Genomic DNA, 25,947 nt, shown 5'->3' on the forward strand with positions numbered 1-25,947 from the left:
GTTGGCAAGAAAAACCCTAAACTGGGTCATGAAGACATGACTTAAAATGATTAAATTCATAGATGAGTTGGTCTCAAAGCTGAATATGAAGTGAGTAGGATCCTATGTATAAATTGCTTTTCTGATCAATAATATTTTCATTTTCTAGATGCTTTATTTACATATTGGAACAAGGCTTCAACATCAGAATTGATGGATTTTTTCACAATATCAGAGTGAGTAGTTTAGTTTTTCTTAAAGGTTGAAAATTGTGCCTGTTAGCCTTTGAATTACAATGTAGTCAACTCTTAATCCTGAGGGAGATGAAGAGAGATACAAATAGATTATACAAAACTAATGTATATTTTACTTTGAAATATAAATACCAGATGATGGATACACACCTACAATCCTTTCTCTCTGCCTGACCTTGATCCCTTCCTGTCAGTGATCTAGAACCAGTAGGCAGGGGAAATAAGAAGGAATCCAAAAAATATGGGGAAATGGAAAGTGCTTTCTTTTAAGTTAGAGCACCTAAGTTCAAATCCTGACTGTTACTGTATTACTTTGGAAGAACACTTAATCTTATTAGTTTTTTATATGTTGATTTCATGTGAAAATTAATTGGACCAAATGAGTACCTAAGATAGGAAAAATTGATACGACTTTTGAGTACATATTGGGAAAAAGGCATTTAAATGAATTATTCATTTTTATCTTATTTTGCTTCCCTGAGCTATTTCTTACTTTCCTTGTAGTGTGTTTCTTTTTTTTTTTTATTTTAAAGTGATGGCTCCTATTTGAATGTTCCTTGTGAAAGTCACTAGCATTTGGCTTACTCCCTCTGCTGGATTAATAATAGAGTTGGCAAATAGTTGATTTTAAGTAAAATACCTGTGGAAACCCATTGGACAATTCCTTGAAATCCCTTTCATCAGATAAATAGTTGATACTTTAACAAAATATGCTTACAGTTTTTCCTCTGAGATACTGTTTAAAACAACAACACCACAAACACTTAAATTATGTAATACTATAAGATTTTCATTTTCACTCTTTGTTGATCAATTCCTTTATCTGTACAATGAGTTTAATAATACTTGGGTTTCCTACTCCGTAGAGCTATTGGAAGGAAAGAGCTCTATAATCATAAAATGCTATATAATTTATAAGTTGTTGTTATGACCAAGGAATAAGGGAGGAATCTTTGAGCACTCAACAAGGTTTCCTAGGCCGAGAAATTTTGAGAAAACGTACAGGTTCTTTTATATAAAATAATTATTCTATTTTATCCCTCCCCTTCCAATTTTATTTTATTTTTTGACCTTTAGATTATGTTCAACTCAACCTTGACACTTCTATTTAGTTAGATATGTTATTTCAGACAACCCCATTAATGATATTATCCTTGAGGTTTATATATACCATTTTCCATTAATTATTTTATTATTAATTAATATTATGCATAATATTAGTTAATACTTTCTTATGACTAGCAAGAGTTTATATTTGGTTTAGTGTAAAGTACATTGGATTAAGGGACAAAAGATACGTGTTTAAGACTGAGTTCTTACAGTATGTATATTTATTGGTTGTTTGACCATAAAAAAGACTTTCAAAATCTCTGGACTTTTCTAAAAAGAAATCAGAAAACTGTGCCAAAATTATGAGCTGGAAAAACAACTTTATTTTATTGTGGGTACAAGATAAGTTAGAGATCTTACCATACCCAGTCCCCATATAGATTTATAATAGTATGTTTTATAGGTTTTTGATAGCTAATTAATTTGTCATTAACACAGCAGAAGGTACAGAGGAAACATGCTAAGAAACATGCAATAGTGTTTAGCAACATGGGTTAATAACATTTACTACAAAGTCCTAAGTTTAATACAAGGTTAACTATTATACTACTTAAGCCAAAGTAACCTTTCTTGGCCATAGTACTTAGGGTGCCTATAGTGGCATAAATCCTCCAGGGATCAAAAAACACCAGGAGAAGCCCTGTTTTCATATGATCTCATCAATCCAGCTGTCCCCTCTCCATTCTCTATAAATCCAGCTCCTTCTGCCTGTGTTTCAGCTTCCCTAGATAACGACACAGAACTTCAGGTCTTTTCTTCCTCCATCAGAAACTCTTAATATATTTAATTGCTATAATAGTCTAATATTCCAAATGATATCCTTTCTAACACTATGGTTAATATTCTATTATTTTCATTGACATTTAATCACAGTTTATTAACTGGCCCTAACTTTTTCTGAAAATCATAGTTTCTGTTACTTATCTAAAGGATTATATGTGATTACTTTGTTCATAATCAATAATAGAAGGCAGTAAAACAATTTTCCTTTCATTTTGTTTTTCTTATCTATTAAAAGGGAATAATTATACCCGCTGTAATTACTTCACAGGGGGTGATGAAAAAAATACTAGGCTTTAAATTGCTGTATAAAATGTGAGCTACAATTATTTTTGTTTTTACACTGCTGTTAGCCCATTGTAGCCACAAACTGAATAAGCCTTTTGTCAAAAGTAGGGCAATAACAGGTTTAATTAGACCTTTTAGATTTACAGTAGCCAGGAGAAAAAGTCAGTGGTAGAATGTAAAGATTTATTGGGGAGAAAATTCTTCTAGAATTCCTTCATCATTATTATTGTCGTTTAAAATAATTTTCTAAATTATTATTTACAGAGTGTGCCTGCATCAGTTCCAGTACATGGGAAAACGATATATAGCAAGGTACTGTGTGGAATTTTAATTTGTAATATTATTCAGTGATGTCATTTGTTTATTTCTCTTGACCATGCGCCCACCTCCTTTCTCTTTTGTGTTAAATGTATCTAAATATATGGAATTTGTCACTCTGAGATGCTTGACAATCGAAAGACTCACAATCCAGTCAGAAGACAGTTGGCAAATCTTTTTACTCATTTCTACAAAAATCTATAAGGATCTTCCACCTACATTTTGGCCACTTATTGATATATGTAATATCTCAAACCTGTCTTTCCTTTGGAAAACTTTTTATTTATCCATCTCCACATATCTCTTCCTTCTCCTCTTATTTTCCTGTGCATTTTTCCTCATCCTTAACCCATTTGTCCTCTCTTTCCTCCCCCAGCACCTGTCTATTCTCTTTGGTTTCAAGATCTATCAATTCCATTCTTGTTCTCAACCACAAAAATGCAAATTTCTCATCACTTCTCTCCTTTCTTTGGTGCATCCAAATCATTGAACACATCCTTCTCTAGGTATTCAAATTCACCTTATGAGACATTAAGTAAAATCAAAGGTATCACCTTCTTTGGAATAATCCAAAAACAATTTTGGAAAACACTGTCCACACTTCTCCTAGTGTCAGTAATTTTGTGAACATTGTGCAAAAAAAGATTATAATTACACATTAATTCCATAGGGACAGGATTTATACCTATACAATAAGCAATGTGGTTATATAAGACTCATATTTAGGGAAATTTAGGCCCCCTAGTTCTAATTCACATAGTTGTCAGAAATCCAACTTATACCTTGAATGATAAGCAGAATGATATTTCTGCAAGTTTCATGACTTTATGATAAACTCCATTTATAATGTATAATGTGATTGATAAATGGCACTAGACAAGCCACTGTTATATCAAGGTATGCCTATTCTCAAAACTTTGGTGTCCTCTTGTTACTTTCAAAAATAGTGAGAATTTACTAGTTTGTTTATGTTGAGAGCAACTTTGTCTTCCTTTGGAAAAAGTCACCTAAACCACTTTTGTTCTTGTAGATATTCTTGTCCCACTTCCTCCATTTTATTCAATATACCTGTGTTCAGTTTTTCTGTGTTTTGAGTTGTTTCAGTGTATGTGCATTTCCTACCACTACAATGTATGTCTTGGAACAGTTTGAATATTAACTCATATTCAAAAATTAATGGAAGGTTTCAAAATGTATTGACTCATTGTGAGATTGCCCCCTTTTATTTCATTAGAGATATGATCCTACACATCAAAAGCTATAAAAATGAGGAAATGATACTTAATAGAATTTCCAGCTTGAGTGTGAAAAATTTATCTTGTGTTAATGTAGGATATTTTTGAGCTTGTCTGGCTCATGTTTTATGTTAATGTACACAAATATAAAATGTTTTAATTTGATTTGAAATATGTAGCTATAACTTTTGTCCTATAAGCCTTCTAAAAATCTAGGACGTTGATTTATAGTAGTTATGTGTTAGATTTAATATTGCTTAAACTCCTCTAACCTGTTATCATTTTTAAAGTGCAGTAGTTCTTTAACCTAGATTTTTGGATGCAAATGCATTTGAATATATGCTGGGTGTTTCTTATACTCTTGGATTCTCATTCCCATCATTTAAGTCTCTGGAATTTTTTCTTATGGAAATTAGTATATTTTATAACATTATTTGGTTGTAACAGACCTCTGAAAGGTTCTCTAAGAATTTTTCTTTCAGAGGTAGTATGGGACAGTAGAAAAGAAGCTGGCTCTGAAGTTAGAGAATTTTGCTTCAAATCTCAGCCCTGCCACTTGCTATAACTCTGTGGCTTTTGGAAAATTGTTTATCCTCTTGGGGCTTTGTTTTTTCTCTTCTATAAAATGAAACTCTTGGACTAGACAGTCTAGTCTAAGGTCCCTTTCAGTCCTAACTCTTGGGTCCTCTGACACATATTATAATCCAGCCTTTCAAGAATGTGTTACACTTTAGGCTGAAATGATAGAAAGTTTAAAATGGTGAATAAGAAAAAATGGGGATCTAAAAACTACACAAAAATCCTCATGATTAGATGATATGAAAGTCCATTTAGTCCTTCAGTGGGTGGAAAGTTATTCATTCGATAAAGAACACAAAAAACTCATTTCTGACAAGAGTTTAATAAGCACCCTGTAATATATGCCTGTATGTGTGCTTGGTGTACTAGCATTAAAATTTGGGCTATAAAAGGGAGGATCAGAAAATAATGTTGTTAGATTATGTGTGGAATGTTCTGTTCTGTTGCATTCGATGGTAAATTCCTGTTCAGCTTCTACTGCATGTTAAAAATGCTGAACCAGAATTTAAACTGTAAGTGCTTTAGAGGTCTTTGTCGCCTATGATAGCCACTGTTACTACTATGCTTCCTTCCTAAGTTCGTCACATCGGGATCCCTCAATAGCATGTTTTGTCTAAAGATAGTCAATGCATGGTCTGTTATACCACACAGAATAACCCAGTGAGGAAAAACCCCACCACTGGTGATGCACTCAGGGATGTTTGTAATTCCGGCACTGGTTTTCGTTGTTCATGAGCTCTGGTGATGGTACACTGTAGGAAGGTAGTCTGTTCTGATTGCTAACCCAGAGCACTTTTCTCTTTTCTTCACTTGATTGCTGACAAGTTTAACAAAGTGTATGGCTCTTCTCCCTTCCTGCCTGGGTAAGACATGGGTGTTCAGATCGCCTCATCTAATCCACGTTCCACTGCATGTTTGCCTCTCGTCTCTTTCACTCTACTAGTTTCCAATTTAATTTAATTTTTCGTTTATTTGTTTGTTTGTTTTGTCCTTCAGTCTCCTGTACAATCCAAAGAAGTTAGTGCTGTTTGGATCTATGTCAAAAAACTGGAATTTCCCAGAGTCACATTTAGCTGACCCTCTTTAAAAAAAAAAAAAACTGAATGAAATTTAATATTAACAAGCTTTGGCTACTATGTAAAAGATATTAGCTTTAGCTTTTGTTAATGCTTTTTTTGGGGGGTTGGGGGTCAGACATTTTGCTGTGATATTTTGTAGAATGGCTGGCTGCCTCCCTCTTGTTTTTGCTTCCTACAATTCATCTGATAGGCTGCCTCTCCTGCCCCATTTGTGCCGTAACTGCTTTACTAATGCTCCCTCTCTCCGCTGCGGTGTAACAAGTCTAACTTTTGCTTCTGTCCCATTTCACCCATACTGCAGGAACCAGGAGGGGTTGGGACCCATAGTTCATGATCGAAAGTCTCAGACATTGCCTGTTTCCCGTAACAGAACAGGAATGATGCATGCCAGATTGCAGCAGCTGAGCAGCCTGGATAACTCTCTCACATTTAACCACAGTAAGTTCCATGACGTGCCATCGTAACAGCCGACCATCTCATCCTGCACATCAGAGGGGACAGCCCCGGGCCACACCAGAGCACACTTCATAAACTTGATTCTCTTTCCAGGTCAAAACAAATGAAGAGAGAGAGAGAGACAGACAGAGCTCGTGGCACAATTTCACCCCCCTCCCCCCCTTTTTTTTTTTGCAGTAATGAAGTCAGCATATGGCAATGACATAATGTGGAACACGGTCAATTATGGCAGTAAATCACCAGCACCCCACAATCCCCCTACTTCTGTTTAAAAAAAAGAAGATTCATAAAATGACCTCTTCTGATCACTTTCTCTTGTCTTTAAAATTCATGTTTGGAATCTTTAACCACAGCAACTGACTTGGATCTGTGTTCCGAAAGAGGAATGCAATAATTGTACTTTTAAACTTTTTATTAAGGGCTGATTTTGACTGCAGGCTCTAACAACATCTGCTATGTTCCCTTTCCTCCTTCTCCTCCCCTCCCTGATAAAGTGCATGTAATTGATCAAGTTTCCACATTCTGACATTTCTGCCAGGAAAAAAAAATGTACTTTAATCCTTAAAATTGCTATGAGAACATAAAGCCCATGAATCAATTTCTGTAGATTTGGAAAAGCGCCCAATAACGAAGTGACTTTTTCTGTTTTCAGTGTGAGAAAGATATCAAGTGTGCTTGGAATTTCTGTAGACAATGGTAAGATTTAATCAGGTTGAAGTTGGCTCCTAAGACCGCTTCACTTGTAAACAGAAACTTTTTTTTTGTTCTTGTTGTTCATCTTGCCTTCCTAACTATGGGGCTTTCTAACTTCAAAATAGAGACTCTCCCAATACTTCGGGGGGGAGGAGGGGGTGCAGTTTGACTATTTTATATCTATTCATCAGCAAAGGGGACATGGAATTTATATACTGTCCCTAGAAGATTTTTCAGACACGTTAGGAGTTCACAAAGCAGAAACCCTAAGCTCTGCCTTGCCATCCAGCATGATAAAGACTAATACAGCCATTTTTCATAAATGCCACTCATATTAGGGTTGTGATGCACCGGTTGCTCCATTTCCTCTGAGAGCATGACTCCAGTTTGAGGTTCAATCTAGGATAAGTTTCACCTATTACTGAAAAATATTCTCTCTAGTTCATATTTATTTCTAATGGTGAGGACTCCTTTTGCTGTGGTTTTCATGCTCATGTCTTAACACAGGCTAAGAGTAAAGAGAACATCAGCTCTGTTCCTTCGCTGCAGCTCAAATTTAAGACCACCCTTCTTAGAAGAAGGAAATATGGAGAGTTACAAAAAACCCCTACTCTTGTAGAGTTAAAATGCCTTTAGTATAAGCCTGATCCATGGTGAAATTATAGCCTAAATTTAAATTTTTCCTCTGCTAATTTTATGTTAGTCAAAAAGTGAATTGAGAAACATAAAAAAATCCAAGATTTATGTTACTTCTGCTTTCATGTAGAAGAATGGCAATTAATGCCATGCCTTAAGGCTGTAATACTTTATACTAATTTGTCACACACTTAATGTCTATTAGGGACTGATACTTCTATCCCTGAAGTCAAAGTAATTATTTTTTTTTAATTGTAACACAAACTTTCTTGTTTCTATCCTTTCTTTCCTATTTATAAAAGAGAAATTAATTTTAGCAAAGAATAGAAACCTTGCCAGGCTGTCTTCACCTTGGTAGTTATCCTATATTTAATCAAGTCAACAGGTATTATTAATTAAGTGCTTCCTATGCTTCAGATCCTGGCACTAATCATTAGCAATACAAAGAAAGACAAAAGCAGTCTTGCTCTCAAGGAATTCACAATCAAATAGAGGAGACCACATTTAAACAACAATCAAAAAACAGGATAAATTGGAGATCATCTCAAAGGGAAGGAAGGCATTAAGAGTAAGGAGAACTGACAAAAGGGGAGACTTTAGCTGAGACTCAGAAGAAGTGAGGAGGGAGAGATACAGCATGCAAGCTAATCCATTCATTTAATAATTTGTAATTAATGATTGAAGAGGCAACATGGCACAGTGGATAAGAAGCAGACCTTGGAATCAGTTTAAGCTTCAAGCTCTGTCTATGACATCTTTGGACTGTGTGACTCCTCAAATGACCAAACAGTGCTCTGAGGAACTCTCTCAGAACCTTAGTTGAAAAGAGATGCTAACCTGAATTAAAAAAAAAAAAAGTTTTGTGTGTCACTGAAATCACAGATCTGGGTCACTCTTCAAAAAATTACTGAATTTATAAGTAAATATATATATGTACATATATATATATACATATATGATATAGTCTTCTCAGAAGACTGAATGTACCCCTTTACCTCACTCTCCCTGAATAATATATTTATAGGTGAATTTATAAAATGAGGAAACCAACCTCACCTCAAAGACCACCTAACAGTTTAAGAAACACAGAAGACAAAAGTACAAATAAGGAGGCAAATTATTCACAGTCCGTTCCACGGCACCCCATTACAAAAATATAAAATAATTCTTTCAATAAAAGTAGATCCAGTGGGCAATGCTCGGGATAAGGAAATACCTCAGTATCCTAAGCTTCCAGAAACAAAACATTCTTTTTCTTGAAATGGAAATGGAAATTTCTGAATTGAAATTGAAATTAAAAAATTGAAATTTGATTTCAAGCATTCTTAGTTACCATTAAAATGGGTCCCCTTATTCTCTAAGCCTTCCCATAGTGTTCTTGTAGTCTAAGAAGAAACTAAAAGCAAACTCACTATTTTCTATTAAAGATCACAACCGTCAAGCCATTACTGACTGTTTTAACTGAGAGTTGACTTGTCAGGTCATTTTAGAGGAGTAACCACTCTGGTTTTCTCCATTTGAATTTCTGGGTCTCAATAAACCTCACGTAGGAACAGGCATTGCTGTTTCTAGACACTGACTGGTAAAAATTTTACTTCTCAAAAAGGTTTCTCAAAAGACTGAATATACTCAACACCCCACAATCCCTGAGACTGGATACTTAATAACCTGAAATTAGAATAAATTCAGAGGACAAAGGAACTGTAGCTATTAGAGAATTTCTCTTAAAGCTATACAGAAAGGCTCATTTTCCTTTCAAGCTCTGGGCTTCTAAATAAATGTTTATTTATTTCTTAATATAAATTGTTGTAATATTTGTTAGAATCCTGTTTATAAGTGAAAAAACTTGTGGCTTTCCCCCATCCCCAATCTGATTTGAAATACTGCCTTACTTGCTGCTAAATAAATACCACAGAGCTGGTTTTGTTTAGTCTTAGCCTGGGTACCTTTTTTTTTCTCTCTAGCATCTGCTCATTCAAATATAATTGTTACTTCTTGCAAACATTTGTGCCCACTTCTCAAATTCAGCTGTTCATCTTCTACCTTCTAGTTCTGATATTTTCAAGTGCTGCCATCTTTCTCTTAAGTTTTTAATCTCCAAATCAGCTCAGCCAACCACAAACAAAAAGAACCTACATATATATGTGTAAAAAACATTTGTGTGTAGGTATATGTCAAATCCATCCATGATTATGTGCTAGGAAGGTTTGGAACCATGTTTTTCTTGGAGAACCATTTGATAAAGTAATGCAGTACCTTCTACTGGACCAACCAAAGGGGTATAGACAAGGAGAGTTCTTGACTTTGTCATGAGAGGCTTGCTAAGGACAGACCAGTGAGAATCTGGAGAAATTCTTCACATTACCAAAGAGATACCCTTCCTCCTCTGTGCAGCATCCTGACTATGGATTGTCTCTCTCTAGAGACCTTCCTTTGCCTGAGGATTACGAGAGGTCCCTGTAAGCTTTACAGTGGCCACCAGGTAGCAGCAGAGAACTGCAAAAATGATTAATTCATGCAATTCACTGCATTTGCAAATGACTCCTGCAGGTACTGTTACTAATGCTTGAGCAAAGAACTTAAGTGAATTAAAAGTATAAATGTCACAAATATCAAAGGGGAAAGAGACCATAGAGATTGCCTAGTCTAACGCACTCGTTTTTTCATACGAGAAAATTAAGGGCTAAAAGTTATATAAAGAATAAGTATATTCTTTCAACCCAATTAACTTGAATTCTGCAAATAAATCTCTAGCAAAGACCATAATTCCTTTTTGAGATATTTCTGGGGAATATAAAAAGTGAATGTGATGAACATATTTGTTATAATTTGCCCATGTAACATAATAAAAATAGTTTCTACATAAATAGCAGTTTCAGGTTTTCAAAGTACTTTATGTTTCATTTGATCCTCATAACAACTGTGTGAGGTAGATAACTATCATTATACCTATTTTATAGATGAGGGAAATAAGCTGAGATATAAGTGACTTGCCCAGGGTCACATAGCTAGAAAGTGTTTGAAGTAGAATATGAACTCAGATCTTTATGCCTCCAAGTATAACACTCTCCATTTTACCTAGATGCCTCCAAGTTGGTAGATATGTGCCAAATGTCAGAACAGAAGTCATGCAAGATGAACACAAAAACCTCTTCTGTAAGAAAAACTAGCCCTTGATTTAGAGAAAAATGAATACATATATGAACATGAATGTACCCTTAAGATATATGTCATGTCTCTTTAGTATGAATAATATTAAATACATAGGAATTTTGTTTAGACATAAAAGCACAATCCTTGTGTATAAATGTAATTACTTAGACTTCAAGAACCAACTATTTTGAAATAGAGAAAAAATATTTTTAAAAGTTGGGTTAAGGAGCAGCTAGATAGCACTGTGGATAGAGTGGTACACCTGGCATCAGTAGGACATGGGTTCAAATCTGGCCTCAGACACTTCTTACCCATGTCCTGTTGGGCAAGTAAGTCACTTAACCCAGATTGCCTTACTAATCTTCTGCCTTGGAACCAATACCCAGTATCGATTTTTTTTTAAGTGGCTAATACTTTGATTATGGAGTTTAAAAATTGGTGCCAAAAAGGTTTAGCAAATTGATGTTTAAAAAATATGTTTTGTAAAATTGAGGATTCATTTCAATTAGGTATTTAAAAATCTATATTAAAAGGGATCTGTTTTTGGATGATACGCATGAGTTTTTCTATAAGCTTACATATTTTTATTCCTGTCCTGTATCGTTTGCATATCATAAGCCTCCTAATCAAGAGAATTATCAAGTTTAAGTGCCCTGAAGAGAAAGTCATATTCTTATCTCAGAGGATGACTTCACTTTTAGCCTTCCAGAAATCACGTTTCTTGTCATTTGGCACTAATTTGTTTTTTCATGTGTAAGTCTGAGAAGAAAAATAAAACAATAGTCAGTACCTATTTTCAAATCAATTACTTTTTCTCAATTACCTTCTCTCTCAACCATTTAGGGGTAAAGAAAAATTGTTGATGGTGTCCTGGCTTTTAACAGTAAAAAAAGGCTAGAAAGAAGGATTTTTTATAACTTATAATAATGTTATTTTCATAACTTTTAAAGTTAAGTCATCATATCATGACAGTGGCACATCAATTAAGACAATGTTAAAGTTATCTGAAGATTGCTCATGGAGCATTTGTATTTGGGGTGCTTTTTTCCAGTCTGTAGTTGTTTGCAGTTTAAAAGGATGCTTTTATACAGTGATTCCCAAAGTGGGTGCCACCGCCCCCTGGTGGGTGCTGCAGCGATCCAGGGGGGCAATGATGGCCACAGGTGCATTTATCTTTCCTATTAATTGCTATTAAAATTTTTTTAAAAATTAATTTCCAGGGGGCTAAGTAATATTTTTTTCTGGAAAGGAGGCGGTAGGCCAAAAAAGTTTGGGAACCACTGCTTTTATAGATCATAAATTTCTAGATTCAGTGATATTAAGGAACCTTAGAAGTCATCCAATCCAACTCTATCATTTTAAAAGCAAGAAATCTGAAGCCTAGATAGGTTGTCACTTTCTGTAAATGCTGAAAAGGTAATAAGTGGCAGAGCTGGGATTTGTACCCAAACCCTCCTACTCCAAATCTAATGTTTCTCCTAGTTGAAGTTGTTTTCAGGGTCTATCACTGGCATTTTGAACCATTGGAGAAGAATAAAATTCTAGTTTCAGGGAAGGCCAAGAAAAACTTAAAAATGCAATATATATTTTGTTTTCCCTCCCAGCTGCTCAGACAGTTAGGAAAGTCTCTTGGTTGTAGATAGAAGGCTATAAAAAAGAAAAAATGATTTAGGTATGTTAGAATATATGCTTATTGAATGGAGCCAAGACAATTTAAAAATGACAAATAAGTCAGAAAAATACAGTTTTAGAAGATTATTTATTATCTTTCTCCCTTTCTCATCTCCCTGATCTCTGGTCCATAAATTGTCAATGAAGCAACAATTTCCAGCTTGACTATTTCTTTGTTACTGGATATTTAAAGCAGTCTTGGCCAATAGGCTAAATTCTTTGGTAAAGCAGGTAAGATATATATGTACATAATACACACACACAGACATATATTAGCATGCATATATAAATAGGTAAAGGAGACCAGAGACCTTAAAACAGGAGTCAGCAGCCTCTGGGATACATGCCACCAAGGATTGTGCTTTGGCTAGTGGTCAGCATCCTATCTGAGTCTATGATCTGCATCGATTATTAGAATGTTCAAATAATCCATTTGATGATGTCACCCAACACCCCTACACCAGGCTGTTTCAGTTTGGAAACCAGTATGGTCTCCCTTCCCTAAATCCCTTCAAATGCAAGATCATTATTTTTAAGACAATCTATCAAATTATTTTTTATTGTTTTGCTTCTCATGTGGTATATTATATATGTATAATGTGGAAGTGTAAACACCCTTCCAATTTTAGCCCTCAATATTACATTGCAGTATTGTTCTCAATGAGAGAATTCCATCGTGGAATTTCACATTAAAAAAAAAAAAACACCACATATATTAGCACGTATTATTAAATGTTTTTAGTGCACTGTCTTTTGGAGGCAGCTAGGTGGCTCAGTGGATAGAGTGAGGGGCCTGGGGTTAGGTAGACCTGAGTTCAGCCTCAGACACTATCTCTGTGAACTCTGGATAAGTCATTTCATCTGTTTGCCTTAAAATACTGAATGGGGAAATGGCGAATTATTCCAGTATTTTTGCCAAGAAAACCCCATGGACAATATTAGCATGCTGTGGTCCACAGAATCAGAGTCAAATGTGACTGAACAACTAGTTCAGGTGGAAGCAGGCCAAAAACTATTAATTGTGGACAAAGGATCCATTTCTTTCTAATACCTTTATGACCTAGGCAAAAACAGAGAGACAAAGACAGAGAGAAAGAGACAAAAACAGACAGAAACAGAGACAGAGAGAGTCAGAGGGAGAGAGGGAGAGAAAAGGAGGGAAAGAAAAGGAGAGAGAGAGACAGAGGCAGAGAGAGAAAGACAGAGACAGGCACAGAGAAGAGATAGAGAGAGAGAAGAGAAGGGGGGAGAGAGGGAGGAAGACAGACAGAAAGAGAGAGAGACTGAGAGAAAGAGAGAGAGAGAGAGAGAAGAGAAGAGAGAGTGCTAGGGCATTAATCAAAGGGGTACTAAGTGTAGGACTCCTGGTAAAATATAGATGCAAGTAAAAGTATGCAAGATAATTCCTACAGTAAAATGTAGACTTTATGTAAATACAAATAAAAGTAAAATAGTCTCTGCCGTGGAGGAACTTAGCATTTTAATGGAGGAACTTAGCATTCTAATGAAGGAGCACTGCTCCTAAAGTGCTCCAATCTGCCAGAGAAAAAAATAGTCCCCAATCAAAGTCAGTGAAATGAATTAACTATTACTATCTTATCTAAGTTAATATTTATTTATGGGGAAATTGTAGCACCTGAAAAAGGGTCCTTTACCCAATACTTGCAGGATAATTTTTGGTTGGTCCAAGAACAGGTATTGTATCTGTTACGTATTCTGACCATGCAATAAAATCACTCACATCTGTTCAATATTTCCTCTCTTCTTTTCTCTTCATCACCACACAATTTTCATAGAATGAAGTGATGGCTTCTCTCATAAACTAAAATTAGTATTCTTCCAAAACCAAAAAGGCATTTATATTTATCCTCTAGGGATGATTTATTGCAAAATATAAGAAAAAGAAAGCCAGAATGAAATCTTAAAAAGAAAAATTCAAACAAGATTCCTGTTCACCTACAACAAAATGTCTAGCAGATGTATTACACTAGTAATAGTACTGCTCTACAGAAGCACAAAACCAAAATGTTCAATTTAACCACTTTTTAAAAACAAGGTGGAATTTAATTTAGCGCCTTGTATTGTAAAATTCATACTGAAGTTTAAAAAGGAAGTTGTATACATGAGTTTTTAAAATCACAATGAAGTACTGACATTTACTTCAGGCATTAGATTTTTTTCAAAATTTCTCATCTTATACTAGTTAAACTGATTTGATTTTATTCTAATTTTATCACTTAGAAGCATTGGAAAATAGTGAATTGAATAAGGAATTTGGAGACCCAGGCTCTTTTTCTGTCCTGTTACTAACCTTGTGAGAATTCTTTATGCATTCTGTACCTCATTTTTCTGATCTATAAAATGGGACCCACATTCACTTCACTGGGGTATCATGAAAATTGCCTATTCATTTGTAGTGCTCTTTGAGGTCTTTGGAGAAAGACACTATTATGTGGAATTATATAATGTTGATACATGATCTTTCTTTGCTGTCTAGGTCTGTACAATAACTTCTCATCACTAAACGCCTTTTTGCTAATGTGTGCCATCTCATAGTTTAATTTCTCAAATTTCCCATCGACTACACTCACATTAATACAAAATTGGTTTCACCATTGTATTAAGAGAAGGGTAAATGATGTATTCATGTTTGTGTAATTAGGTTAGAAAAACCGTAAGTTTACATCCTAAAATTTCTTTCCTTTTCTTAAACATTTCTTTCACTGGAAGTGACTTTAGTGCTTTTCTTAAGATGGCTTGCAGCCACTGGGAAGCAATGTTGTCAACTCTAGATTATCTGTAGTAATTGGGGGGCAGTGAGAGTACTTGTAAATGTATATCAGACTCATTTAAGCAAGAATTTAATTACTTTCCCCACCAAATATTTTTAAATAAAAAATGTAATAGCTTTACTTATGATAGACATACATTTTTACACAATAATCAATAATAAATTTGTGTTAAAGTGGCTACTGCAAAAAATTTGTATTTTCTTTCCCCTGAAAATGATGACGAATAGGGGAAATTGCCAATTTTTTGCCAATTTATTGCTAATAACCCCAAATCAGAAAATCAGGCAGCTAGGTAGAACAGTAGATAGAGCATTGGGCTTGAAATTAGGAAGACTCATCTTCCTGAGTTCAAATCTGGCCTCAGATTCTTATTAATCTTATGACTGTTTACCTCAGTTTCTTCATTCATAAAATGAAGCAGAGAAGGAAATGGCAAACCACGCCAATATCTTTGCCAAGAAAATCCCAAAATGGTGTCACAAAGAGTCGTATATGACTGAAATGACGGAAGAGCAAGAGAAGAACCAGAGGAATGGGTCTCCAAATAATCCAGAGTTGACTCTCCTTTCATTGCATCCTAGAATAAGCCTTCGTGTCAGAATTCAAACCCATTATGTAGTAATGCTCATGTTATAATTCATACAGGCTACGGCCACTCTGACGCCGACGTTCTCCACCAGTCATTACTAGAAGCAAACATCGCCACCGAAGTTTGCCTCACAGCTCTGGATACCTTGTCGTTATTCACGTTGGCGTTTAAGGTTTGTTTGAACAAGAATTTCATGACCGGTTTTTAATGTTTTAAGTTCATTCATTGGTTTGAATTCTGCTTAAAGACAGTCTACTTTTCCAGCAACAAATTCTCCTTGATATTTGTAAATCATTCTAGGCAGTTGCTAATCCATAAATACCATTAATGAACCCATTTTATGGCTAATGACTTGAATTCCCTGAAATAGAATAAAACTTAATTTGTTAGTCTGTACAACATGCTTTGAAATAATGGAAACACAGCCTCTGGAGGTAATTAAAGCTTGGGTAGGACAAAACATTTACCAAAGGAAACTTTTCTCCACTCTACTGCACTCTAGGGGATGATAAACTCAATGACCCCATCAGGCATTTCTGTCTTCCATTATCTTTGTTCTTTTGAATGGATTCCTGTTACTTGCAGTAGAAGTCATAGATTTAAATTTAGGACAACACCTTAAAATTTAAATTAGCTAGTACAAATGAATTTGTATTTTTTATTTATTTACCCTTCTTGGTCTTCTAGTGAAACAAAGAAGGTATATTTGGTGAGAAGAGAAAGAAACTTAAAAAAAATGCTTTAAAAATGAATATTCAAGTACTTCTGGTACCATGAGGTGAAATGTATTTTAATTAAGAGTAGAAAGGCAGATCCTTGCTCAACCTCTTTCTTACATATAAATATCTATATATTTTATTTTTTCTTAAAAAGGTATATTTAGATATGATACATAAATTTGTATTTTATTTATATAATTATACAAATACATATATGCAAACATGTTTTATATTTATATGCTACATATAAATGCATTTACATATAAAATAAATTACATGTACATTTTATATCATATATAAGTATATATGTAATGTAATATGTAATAAATATATAGGTGTAAATGCATTTATTAAATAATTTGACATATCTAGAATATGCAAAAAATATAAAATGCACGAAAATATATAAACATATTTATATATAAGATTTATTATAGTCTATATACAATAATTATTTTATATTGTCCATTACATATACATTTATTATAGATAAAATGCTTTATAAAATTGTAAAGAGGCAGAGTAATTGGTAACTTCAGAAACTGGAAGACCTAACTTCAAATGTCACCTGACACATTGTGGCTGTGTTACTCTTGGGCAAGTGACTTAAGTTTATTATTAAATACAAACCACTTAAGAGGAACCTTAAATTGAAGAGAAGGTGCTGAGCTGCATTGATAAGAAGTGGTTCCCCTATCTAGAATTTCCTTTTACCTGAATCACCAGTCAGTCTCTTACCCATATAAAATTTTAAAGTGCATTGAGATGTCCCCGTATGAACCTGTTTTTTTAATATAGTTACTAAAGCACTCTCTTTCCTCTTAAAATAATTTTAATAATAATTTTCTTCTACTAAAAATTCCTTTTTATTTCTCTTAAAACAGCTTTATGGGGTAATAAATGAACACAATAAATGAATTATATTGTAAAGACTAATATATAATTACGGAGAGCAATAAGAATTAAAAGGCTGCACACACCAGTAATTGAAGGGAGAGTTGCCAGGAAGTTGGTAAAAAACAGTTGAACTGGTAGATTTTTTTAAACGTGGTTGGCTCTGTTGGTTCAGTTAAGTGAGGTAAATTCACTGCTTCTGTCATTGAAAGAGTGCTTTTCAAAAAATGAATTTTAGAAGAGTGATTCTCAAAGCAAAAACCCCAAATAAACATGTATGACAATTACTTAATAACACGTCTTCTTAAAGAGGGCTGGAATATCTCGTGTTAGTGCTTGAAAAGCCTCTTTACTAATAGCCTTTAAACAGGCTGATTTTAATTAACCAAAAAGTATTTTTTACTGAAGTGTAGCACTTATACAAGGCTCTGGGTAAGTGCTAGTATGAGTTATGGCAAGAACAGCCCCTGCCCTCAAACTCACCCTGTTTTACAAAAGGCCCCATTCCTATTGATTTGTTTAATTAATGATTCTGTAACTTCATCCTTGAACAAAGAGATAACCTTTATTTTCTCAGTAAAATAGACTTGGACTAGATTTTTCTCTAAGGCTCCTTTGAACTCTCAGTCCTATGATCTGATGTCATTCTTTTGCTTCATTGAGTTTTATGTATATTAGGAACCTCAGATACTTTGAGTTGAAAGGATAAATAGTAATTCTGAAATTCTGTAACACTTACTCCATCCAGCTTTCTTTATAAGAAAGCTAGTTTTCATAGTTTGCTATCTTACATGTTTCTTTATAGAGCAAGGAGGTGATACAGTGGATAGAGTACTAGGTCTGAAGTCAGCAAGACTTATCTTCCTGAGTTCAAATCTGGCCTTGGATATTCCCTTCACCCTGTTGGCCTCAGTTTCCTCATCTGCCCAATAAACTGGAGAAGGAAGGGGCAAACCATTCCAGTATCTCTGCTAAGAAAACCTCAAATGGGGTCACGAAGAGTCAGAAATGACTGAACAACAAAAAAAATTTATTGCTTGACTGGTCTAAACTATAAGATGATTTAAGGAGGTCAACCTTTGGAAGATTTTTGTTAGAATTCTCTTGGATTATGGCTTTACCTGGAGCAAATCATACATAATGACCAATAGTTGCCTTTATGCACATACATAGAAAATAGCATACATTTTATCCTTTCTTGAAACTGCTCCTAGACCATTTTGTTTGCATGTTTAGGTGAGAAAATCTATGTGTGTGAGCCTCTTGCTCTCCTTCATTTTTAGGTAACTAATGTGAATTATTTGATCAGCCAGACCTAGAAAAAACCAAATTAATGAAACTATTTGCTTGGGGGAAATCTCAAAAAAAAATCTCAAAAAAAAAATCTTAATTGTAGCTACTCAAAATCACACAGTTGTCTTTCTAGATTTCTAGTTTTTTTTAATTTTACAAATGGAAAAAGGCTAATAAAAAAGTAACTTAATTTTTACCCTTGAAACATTAAAATAACTTAGAACTCTAACACAGTTCCCTCTCCTTACTGTTGGTACGTTTGTTTCCTAGATTACATTACAGACTTAAAAAAAAAAAGACATATTGTTTTATTAGAGAACTCTAGTTGTAGGACTTCCCTGTGTGACTACAACTAATAATGGTAAGTGACTAAGAATTATGCTATATTTATCACCTCTATAGGAGCTGCTTTCATTCAGGAACCTGCCTTAAAGTATAATAATCTCAAAATCTATGACAGTTTGACTTTTGAATAGCATAAAATAAGACTCCGCTTTGTTCGGTTGTTTTAGTTGTGTCTGATCTTTTGTGACCCCATTATGGAGTTTTCTTGGCAAAGATCATGGAGTAATTTGCCATTCCTTTCTCCAGCTCATTTTACAGATGAGGAAACTGAGGCAAAGAGGGTTAAATGACTTGCCCAGGGTCACACAGCTAGTAAGTGTCTGAAATCAGATTTGAACTTAGGAACATGAGTTTTTCTAGGCCCAGCAATCTATTCACTGTGCCACCTACCTAGCTACCTAAAATTCCGCTTGAAGGAAAAAAAAGGAAAGAAACAAAAGAAAGCATCTAAAATCATAGGACTAAATTTAGATGGTTATTCATGTGACATAAGGATTCTTTGCTTCACTGAAATATTTTGTGCAAGGTACCTATGCAATATCAGAGGTGGGTTTAACCAGTATATTTACAATACAACTCATTTTAGTTTTAAAAATAAAAATTTTCTTTCTGGACAGCTGATTGGGAAATATAGCTATTGTATGAAGTGAGTCATACTCGTTCTTGGAAATACTTTTAAATTTTTCAGGGATTCCTGGTCTGTCCTACTAACTGTTGTGACTCTCTGTTTTAAGAACCAACTTCTGGCTGATCATGGACATAATCCATTGATGAAAAAGGTTTTTGATGTTTACTTATGTTTTCTTCAAAAACACCAATCTGAGACAGCTTTGAAAAATGTCTTCACTGCCTTAAGATCATTAATTTACAAGGTCAGTCAATTAATGGAGATAAATTGTTACTTATACAACTTATTTTCTTCTAAAGGCAAATTATTGGGCTTTAATTTTTATTGTATTTGTTCACCTTTTCCTACAGTTTCCCTCTACATTTTATGAAGGGAGAGCCGATATGTGTTCTGCCTTATGTTATGAGATCCTGAAGTACTGTAATTCCAAGCTGAGTTCTATTCGTACTGATGCCTCCCAGCTGCTGTATTTCTTAATGAGGAATAATTTTGACTACACAGGAAAAAAATCCTTTGTAAGGACACATCTGCAAGTAAGTGTGATTTCCCATTTAGATATAGGCATATTGTTTTCATTTCATAAATTTTAGCTCGATAATTTGAGTGTTGTGTTTCTTGATCTGTCTCTTCTTTCAAATTATAGTATTCTGGCTCAAAGATGCATTATTGGATTGGAAAAGTGCCATCTTGGATAATACCCATGTGTTATTTTCCCAAATTCTACAAGAATTAGCATGAAATTACTATTATAATTTAAATATTGAGACAATGTAGAAAAATGGACTGAAATGCTTAGCTCAATTCTTAGGAATTCCATTGAATATATTTTTTTTAAAGATCTGAGAGTCTTAGATATAGGTAAGAAGGAAGAAAATTGGCATTTATTAAGTATCTATTATGTGCCAGAACTTTACAAATGTATCTCATTTGATCCTCACAATTGCCTTGGGAGGTAGATGCTATTGTTATCTGCATTTTGCAGGTGAGGAAACTGAGGTAGACAGGTGAAGTGATTTGCTCAGGGTGTCATAGCTAGCAAATGTTGAAGTTAGGATTTGAACTTTGCTCTTCCTGATTCCAGACCCATCACTCAATCTGCTGTGATACCTTACCTGCCTGGGAGCTCAAAGCTAACCCTTTCATTTTATAGATGCAAGACTGAGACTGAAAAAGAATAAATGACTTTTTTCAAGCTCACATAGGTGGAGTAAAGATTGAACCCAGGTGTTCTGTTTTTAAATCAGGGTCACTGAATTATGATGCCATCTTCTGTGAAGAGTTTCCCTAGTAAGGAGGCTGACTATGAAGAAAAAGAGGCCCCCAATTACTATCCTCTTTCCGCTTGTCCCCCACTTTTATTTTTCTAACTTTTAGCTATGCTTACCATTTTTTGGACTGATTAATTCTAAATTTCTGTTTGCTGATCATTTGAGATGCTACATTTATTGCCATTTCTCCTTTCCACATGTAAATGAAGGAAACCATTTAAATTTTTATATTTTCATTCAGTATCCCTGCCAAGAAAATCCAAACGGGGTCATGAAAAGTTGGACATCACTGAAACAACTGAACAAAAAAACAAAAATAACACCCACCTGACAGGCTTGTTGGTGATATTTGTAATGCACAGTGCCTGGCACATAGTAGATGCTTACAAATGATTATTCCCTTTCTTTTCTCCACTGTAAAATAGCATTCCTAATACATGCCTATTTTTGTACCTGGTTTCTACTTAACATTTCTATTACTAGCACCTGGAATTGTGCCTGATACCCGGGAGGCACTTAGTAAATGTTTATTGATTGATTAGTTCACTGTATTATAAGAAAAGCTCTTTGTAAACCTGAAGGCATTAGAAAATGATGAGTTATTATACTTGAAATAACTAATTCCTGTCATTAGATATGCTGCTAATACAAGTTTCACTGCACAGATTCTCAAATGAATTTGAAGTTACCTTCCAAAAGAAATCTAACATAATAAAAATGTTTTGTGAACGTTTTTTTCACTGCGTTCAAAGAAATAACTGCTTAAAACAATATTATCCCTATAAACATCCTAACCGAAAATGCAGCCTTATAGAGTATGTCCTTGAATGCAAATTGATTATATCCTGTTGGTATTTCTTCAAGGTTATCATTTCTGTAAGCCAACTGATAGCAGATGTTGTCGGAATTGGAGGAACCAGGTTCCAGCAGTCCCTTTCCATCATCAATAACTGTGCCAACAGTGACAGGCTTATTAAGGTGGGTAGCCGAGTTTTTCCTTGCTCTTGCCTTCAGAGAAGGGGAAGCAGAAACATTCAGTTTTTGGCCAGTACTCCAAGATGGGCTTGTACCAGGAAAAGAATCAATGAAGGCTTACGTGGAACCATCTATTCTCCTTTCAGCACACCAGCTTCTCATCTGACGTCAAGGATTTGACCAAAAGGATTCGCACAGTCTTAATGGCCACAGCTCAAATGAAGGAGCATGAAAATGACCCAGAAATGCTAGTGGACCTCCAGTACAGTTTGGCCAAGTCCTATGCAAGCACTCCTGAACTCAGAAAGACATGGCTGGACAGCATGGCAAGAATTCATGTCAAAAATGGGGATCTCTCTGAGGTAGCCTTAAAAACCTTTGATTTTGTGATTTAGATAATATAATAAAGTTTTATTCATCAGTTAAGATTTTGTGCATAAACATTTCAGTGAAAACTATAGAGCAGTGGGATCTAACTCTGAAACAGGAGACACCCAGTGATACATCAAGGCTGCAGGCTACATATTAATATTACTTCTGTTCTATTGAGTATTTCTTTATTTTTAAAATTACTTTCAAATTACACTTTTAAAAAATCCTTTCCTTCCATCTTAGAATCAATACTGCGTGTTGGTTCCAAGTCAGAAGAGTAGTGAGGGGTAGGCAATGGGGATTAAGTGACTTGCCCAGGGTCACACAGCTAGAAAGTATCTGGGGTTATATTTAAACCCAGGACCTCCCATCTCTAAGTCTAGCTTTCAATCCACTGAACCACCTAGCTGTCCCTCCTCCCCCAGTTACATTTTTATATGATGCCCCAGTTCAGAGACTTAGAAGCCTGGATCCCTGTCTGACACCTCTGCTATTGAAGATATAAAGTAATAAAAGTTCCTGCTTCAGGGTAGCCTCTAGTCTCCCTGGGGAGATCAGACACACACAAAAAACTAACTAACATTGTGGGCAGTAGTCTTCCCTAAAAAGAAGCAGTGAAGAGTTCAGATGAGAGAGGGTGAGATTACCATGGATTGTAGTGGTCAAGAAAAGATCAAGTTGGACCTTGAAGGATGGGGAGCATTTGAATCTAGCAGGAAAACATTTCATTTAGGGGTGGGATCAGAGGGAGCAAAGACACAAAGAAGGGAATTTTTATGATATTCATTCTAGAGGGTATCAGTTGGTGAGGTAATAAAAGGTAGCGTTTGAAAAGTAGATTGGAGTCATATTTTGAAGACCTTGAATGTTGGTTTGCAATTTGTCCTATAACCTTTGGTACACTACTTAAGGCTTTTGATTAGGGGAGAATGATAGAATCAAAATAATATTTTAGGTCAATTAATCTGGCATCAGTATACAGGATAAATTGAAAGAGGAAGATACTGGAGTTAGGGGAGACAAGATCGAAGACTATTGTAATAACCTAAGCTCACCGAACATCATTTTTTAATAAGTTGTTGTTATTTCATGTCTGACTTTTCTTTCTCCAGTTCGTTTTATGGATGAAGAAACTGATGCAAACAGGATTAAATGACTTGCCCAGGGTCACGTAGTTGGTAAATGTCCAAGGCTAGATTTGAGCTCAAGTTTTCCTGACTTCAAACCAAATGCTCTATTCACTATAATACCTACCTACCCTTAAAAATTATCTAATATTAATGATTTTTAATGGAAATTAATGCCTCCTTCCAGGCTGATTTCTTTTAGGTTCCGAGTTTTAGGAACCAGGGCAATCAGCTTGGTAGAAAAAAAAAAAAACAACTTTCTTGCTTCTTGTTAAATGATGCAGCACTCTAGTCAGTTATTTTTTACACATTGGAAAGATTTCTTCTTCTCCCTGCCCTTATAGAACCTATTTAGCCAGCAAAATCATTTTTACAGTCTATAATAGTTGGAAAATTATGCTCACTTTGACGTCCATTATGTGTAACTTAAAGTATTTTAATTGTTGCTGCTAAGGTTATTGAAATCCACCATCGATATTTTTCCAAATAAAATTCAATATAAGTGTAAGGCAGCATGCAAAAAACCCCACAAAGATTTACATTCTTTGATCTGTCCCTGCTGAGCCATCTATCCAAGTGTTAAAAGCTTATTATATTTCACTGACATTTAGAACCTACTTCAACTCTCCTGTGACTGTATTTCAAGTGAACAAAAGTCGTATAGTGTGGGGTTTGAGAACGTGATGAATGGTTAGTTCAAAAGAATAAACCTCCTGGATGTCAAAAGGAACTAATTATTCTTGCATTTTATTCTCTGCTTCAGGACTGAATTGTTATAGCCTGAACTAAAAGCATTATAAGATTGTAGATTTTAGAACTCTAAGGGACCTGAGAGGCCATTGAGTCTAACCCCTTCCTTTTACAGATGAGGAAACTGAGATAGCATTTAAGTGACTTATTCAAGATCATACAGGTAGTAAGTATCAAAAGCTAAGTATCTAAAGCAGAACCCAACTCTATAGGTTTTCAGGGCCAGTTTTCTGTCCTCTCTTCTGTGCTGGGGTATGCAACACCGAATAACTTTAGTCTATGAAGCACATTGTTCTTCTGGTGGATACCTCATTAAAAGTTTACTTTTTTCTCTTAATCTGAAGGTGTGTAACCCAATTTTACAACTTTCTGTGCAGGTAAACATGTATCGTAATGGTTTTATCTTAGGATTACCCAAACCCAGTACCCCAAACTCTCACTGTCTTGGTGGTAGCTAACCTAACCCAAGTCAGATTTAATGTCATTTACTGTAAAGTAGTATTTTTTTAGTCTGGAAATCAGGGTAGAGTCCCAGAAAGAGAGAATGGAGACACGAATGAATGGGGCAAAATGGGAAGGGAACAAGCATTTATTGAGTGCATTAACCTATATTCATGCCAGATACCATGCTAGACCCTGAGCATGATACAAAAACAAAAATTAAAAGTTCCTTAAGAAGCTTACATTCTTTTAGGAGAAATGACATTAACACTCTAATGCGGACTCACACTTGAAAGAAAATTTCCCGTTAAGTCATCTTAGGAACCTGGTTTCCTTCACTTTCTTCAAGACTTAGCTCAAATACCCCTTTTGCAGGAGACCTATCCTGGGTCTAACTCTGCATTCCCCTCACCCCCACTTAGAGACTTCTCACTGAAATTTCCTTCCATTTACACTATGTATAGTGTAAATCTATTGTATAGCATGCATATAAATACATATCTCCACATATATATGTATATATAAATTGTATGTAAAAGATGTATATATATATATATATATTTTATAAATATGATTTTTATTTATTTATTTTTGCATGTTGCCTCTCCATTAGAATGTGATTTCCTAGAGGTGGCTGGGAGCTTAGTATTTGGAGAACTGGGCCTAGAGGAAGACTCGAATTTAGATTTGGCCTCAGATACTTACTACCTGTATACCTTTGGACAAGTCAGTTAATCTCAATCTGCCTCAGTTTACTTAGCAAAAAAATTCCCATTTCATCCCGTCGCCTTCAACAAATTGTCCCCTCTTTCATCCCCACTAGGATATTTATTTTCATTCTCTCCTTCTCTAATGGCTGCTTCCCTACAGCCTGAAATATTTCCCCCATCCTCAAAAAACTCTCATTTAATCCTTCAATCTCCACTAACTATATTGTCCTGTGTCTCTTCTGCCTTTGTGGCTAACCTCCTGAAAGGCTGTCCACAAAAGGTGCTTCTACTTTCTCTCTTCTCAATCTTTTCTTAACTCTTTACAATCTGGCTTCTGACCGTAACATTCTCTGAAATTGCTCTCTCCAAAGTTGTTAGCTATGTCTAATTGCCAAATCCATTGATTTTTTTTCCCCTCAATCCTTGTTCTCTTTTACCTCTCTGCAGCCTTTAATCACCCTTTCCTCCTTGGTTCTCTCTTCCCTCTCGGTTTCCAGGACACCACTCTCTCCTGGCTCTCTTCCTGTCTATCTGGCTGCTCTTTCTCAGACTCATTTGCTGTGTGCTCATCCAGATCATGTCCTCTAACCCTAGGTGCCCTTCAGGGTTCTGTCTTCTTCTTTTCTTTCTATACAGTCACTTGCTGATCTCATCAGCTCCAATTTATTTAAATTACCATCTCTACACTAATGATTCTTAAGCCATCCTGCCTTAATTTCTGTTGACTTTCAATTTTATATCCTCAGCTACCTAGCAGACATCTGAAATGTCCAGTAGACATTTAAACTGAACTCATTATTTTTTTCCTCCTAA

At 35.1% G+C, this 25,947-nt stretch overlaps 1 protein-coding gene across 1 annotated transcript in view; it reads left to right on the forward strand.

Moving 5' to 3' along the window:
* The window catches only part of DOCK9 (dedicator of cytokinesis 9), a 356,201-nt gene that overhangs the window by 285,696 nt on the left and 44,558 nt on the right, over window positions 1-25,947 (forward strand). Inside the window, exons 18-25 of the mRNA XM_044669345.1 lie at window positions 149-215; window positions 2,676-2,723; window positions 5,993-6,060; window positions 15,669-15,784; window positions 19,598-19,735; window positions 19,842-20,024; window positions 21,624-21,737; window positions 21,881-22,096. Of these exons, the coding sequence (XP_044525280.1) occupies window positions 149-215; window positions 2,676-2,723; window positions 5,993-6,060; window positions 15,669-15,784; window positions 19,598-19,735; window positions 19,842-20,024; window positions 21,624-21,737; window positions 21,881-22,096 (950 nt within the window). The remainder of the gene's footprint in view (window positions 1-148; window positions 216-2,675; window positions 2,724-5,992; window positions 6,061-15,668; window positions 15,785-19,597; window positions 19,736-19,841; window positions 20,025-21,623; window positions 21,738-21,880; window positions 22,097-25,947) is intronic.

Source organism: Gracilinanus agilis, chromosome 3 (assembly GCF_016433145.1).
Source record: "Gracilinanus agilis isolate LMUSP501 chromosome 3, AgileGrace, whole genome shotgun sequence".
Taxonomy (NCBI): domain Eukaryota; kingdom Metazoa; phylum Chordata; class Mammalia; order Didelphimorphia; family Didelphidae; genus Gracilinanus; species Gracilinanus agilis.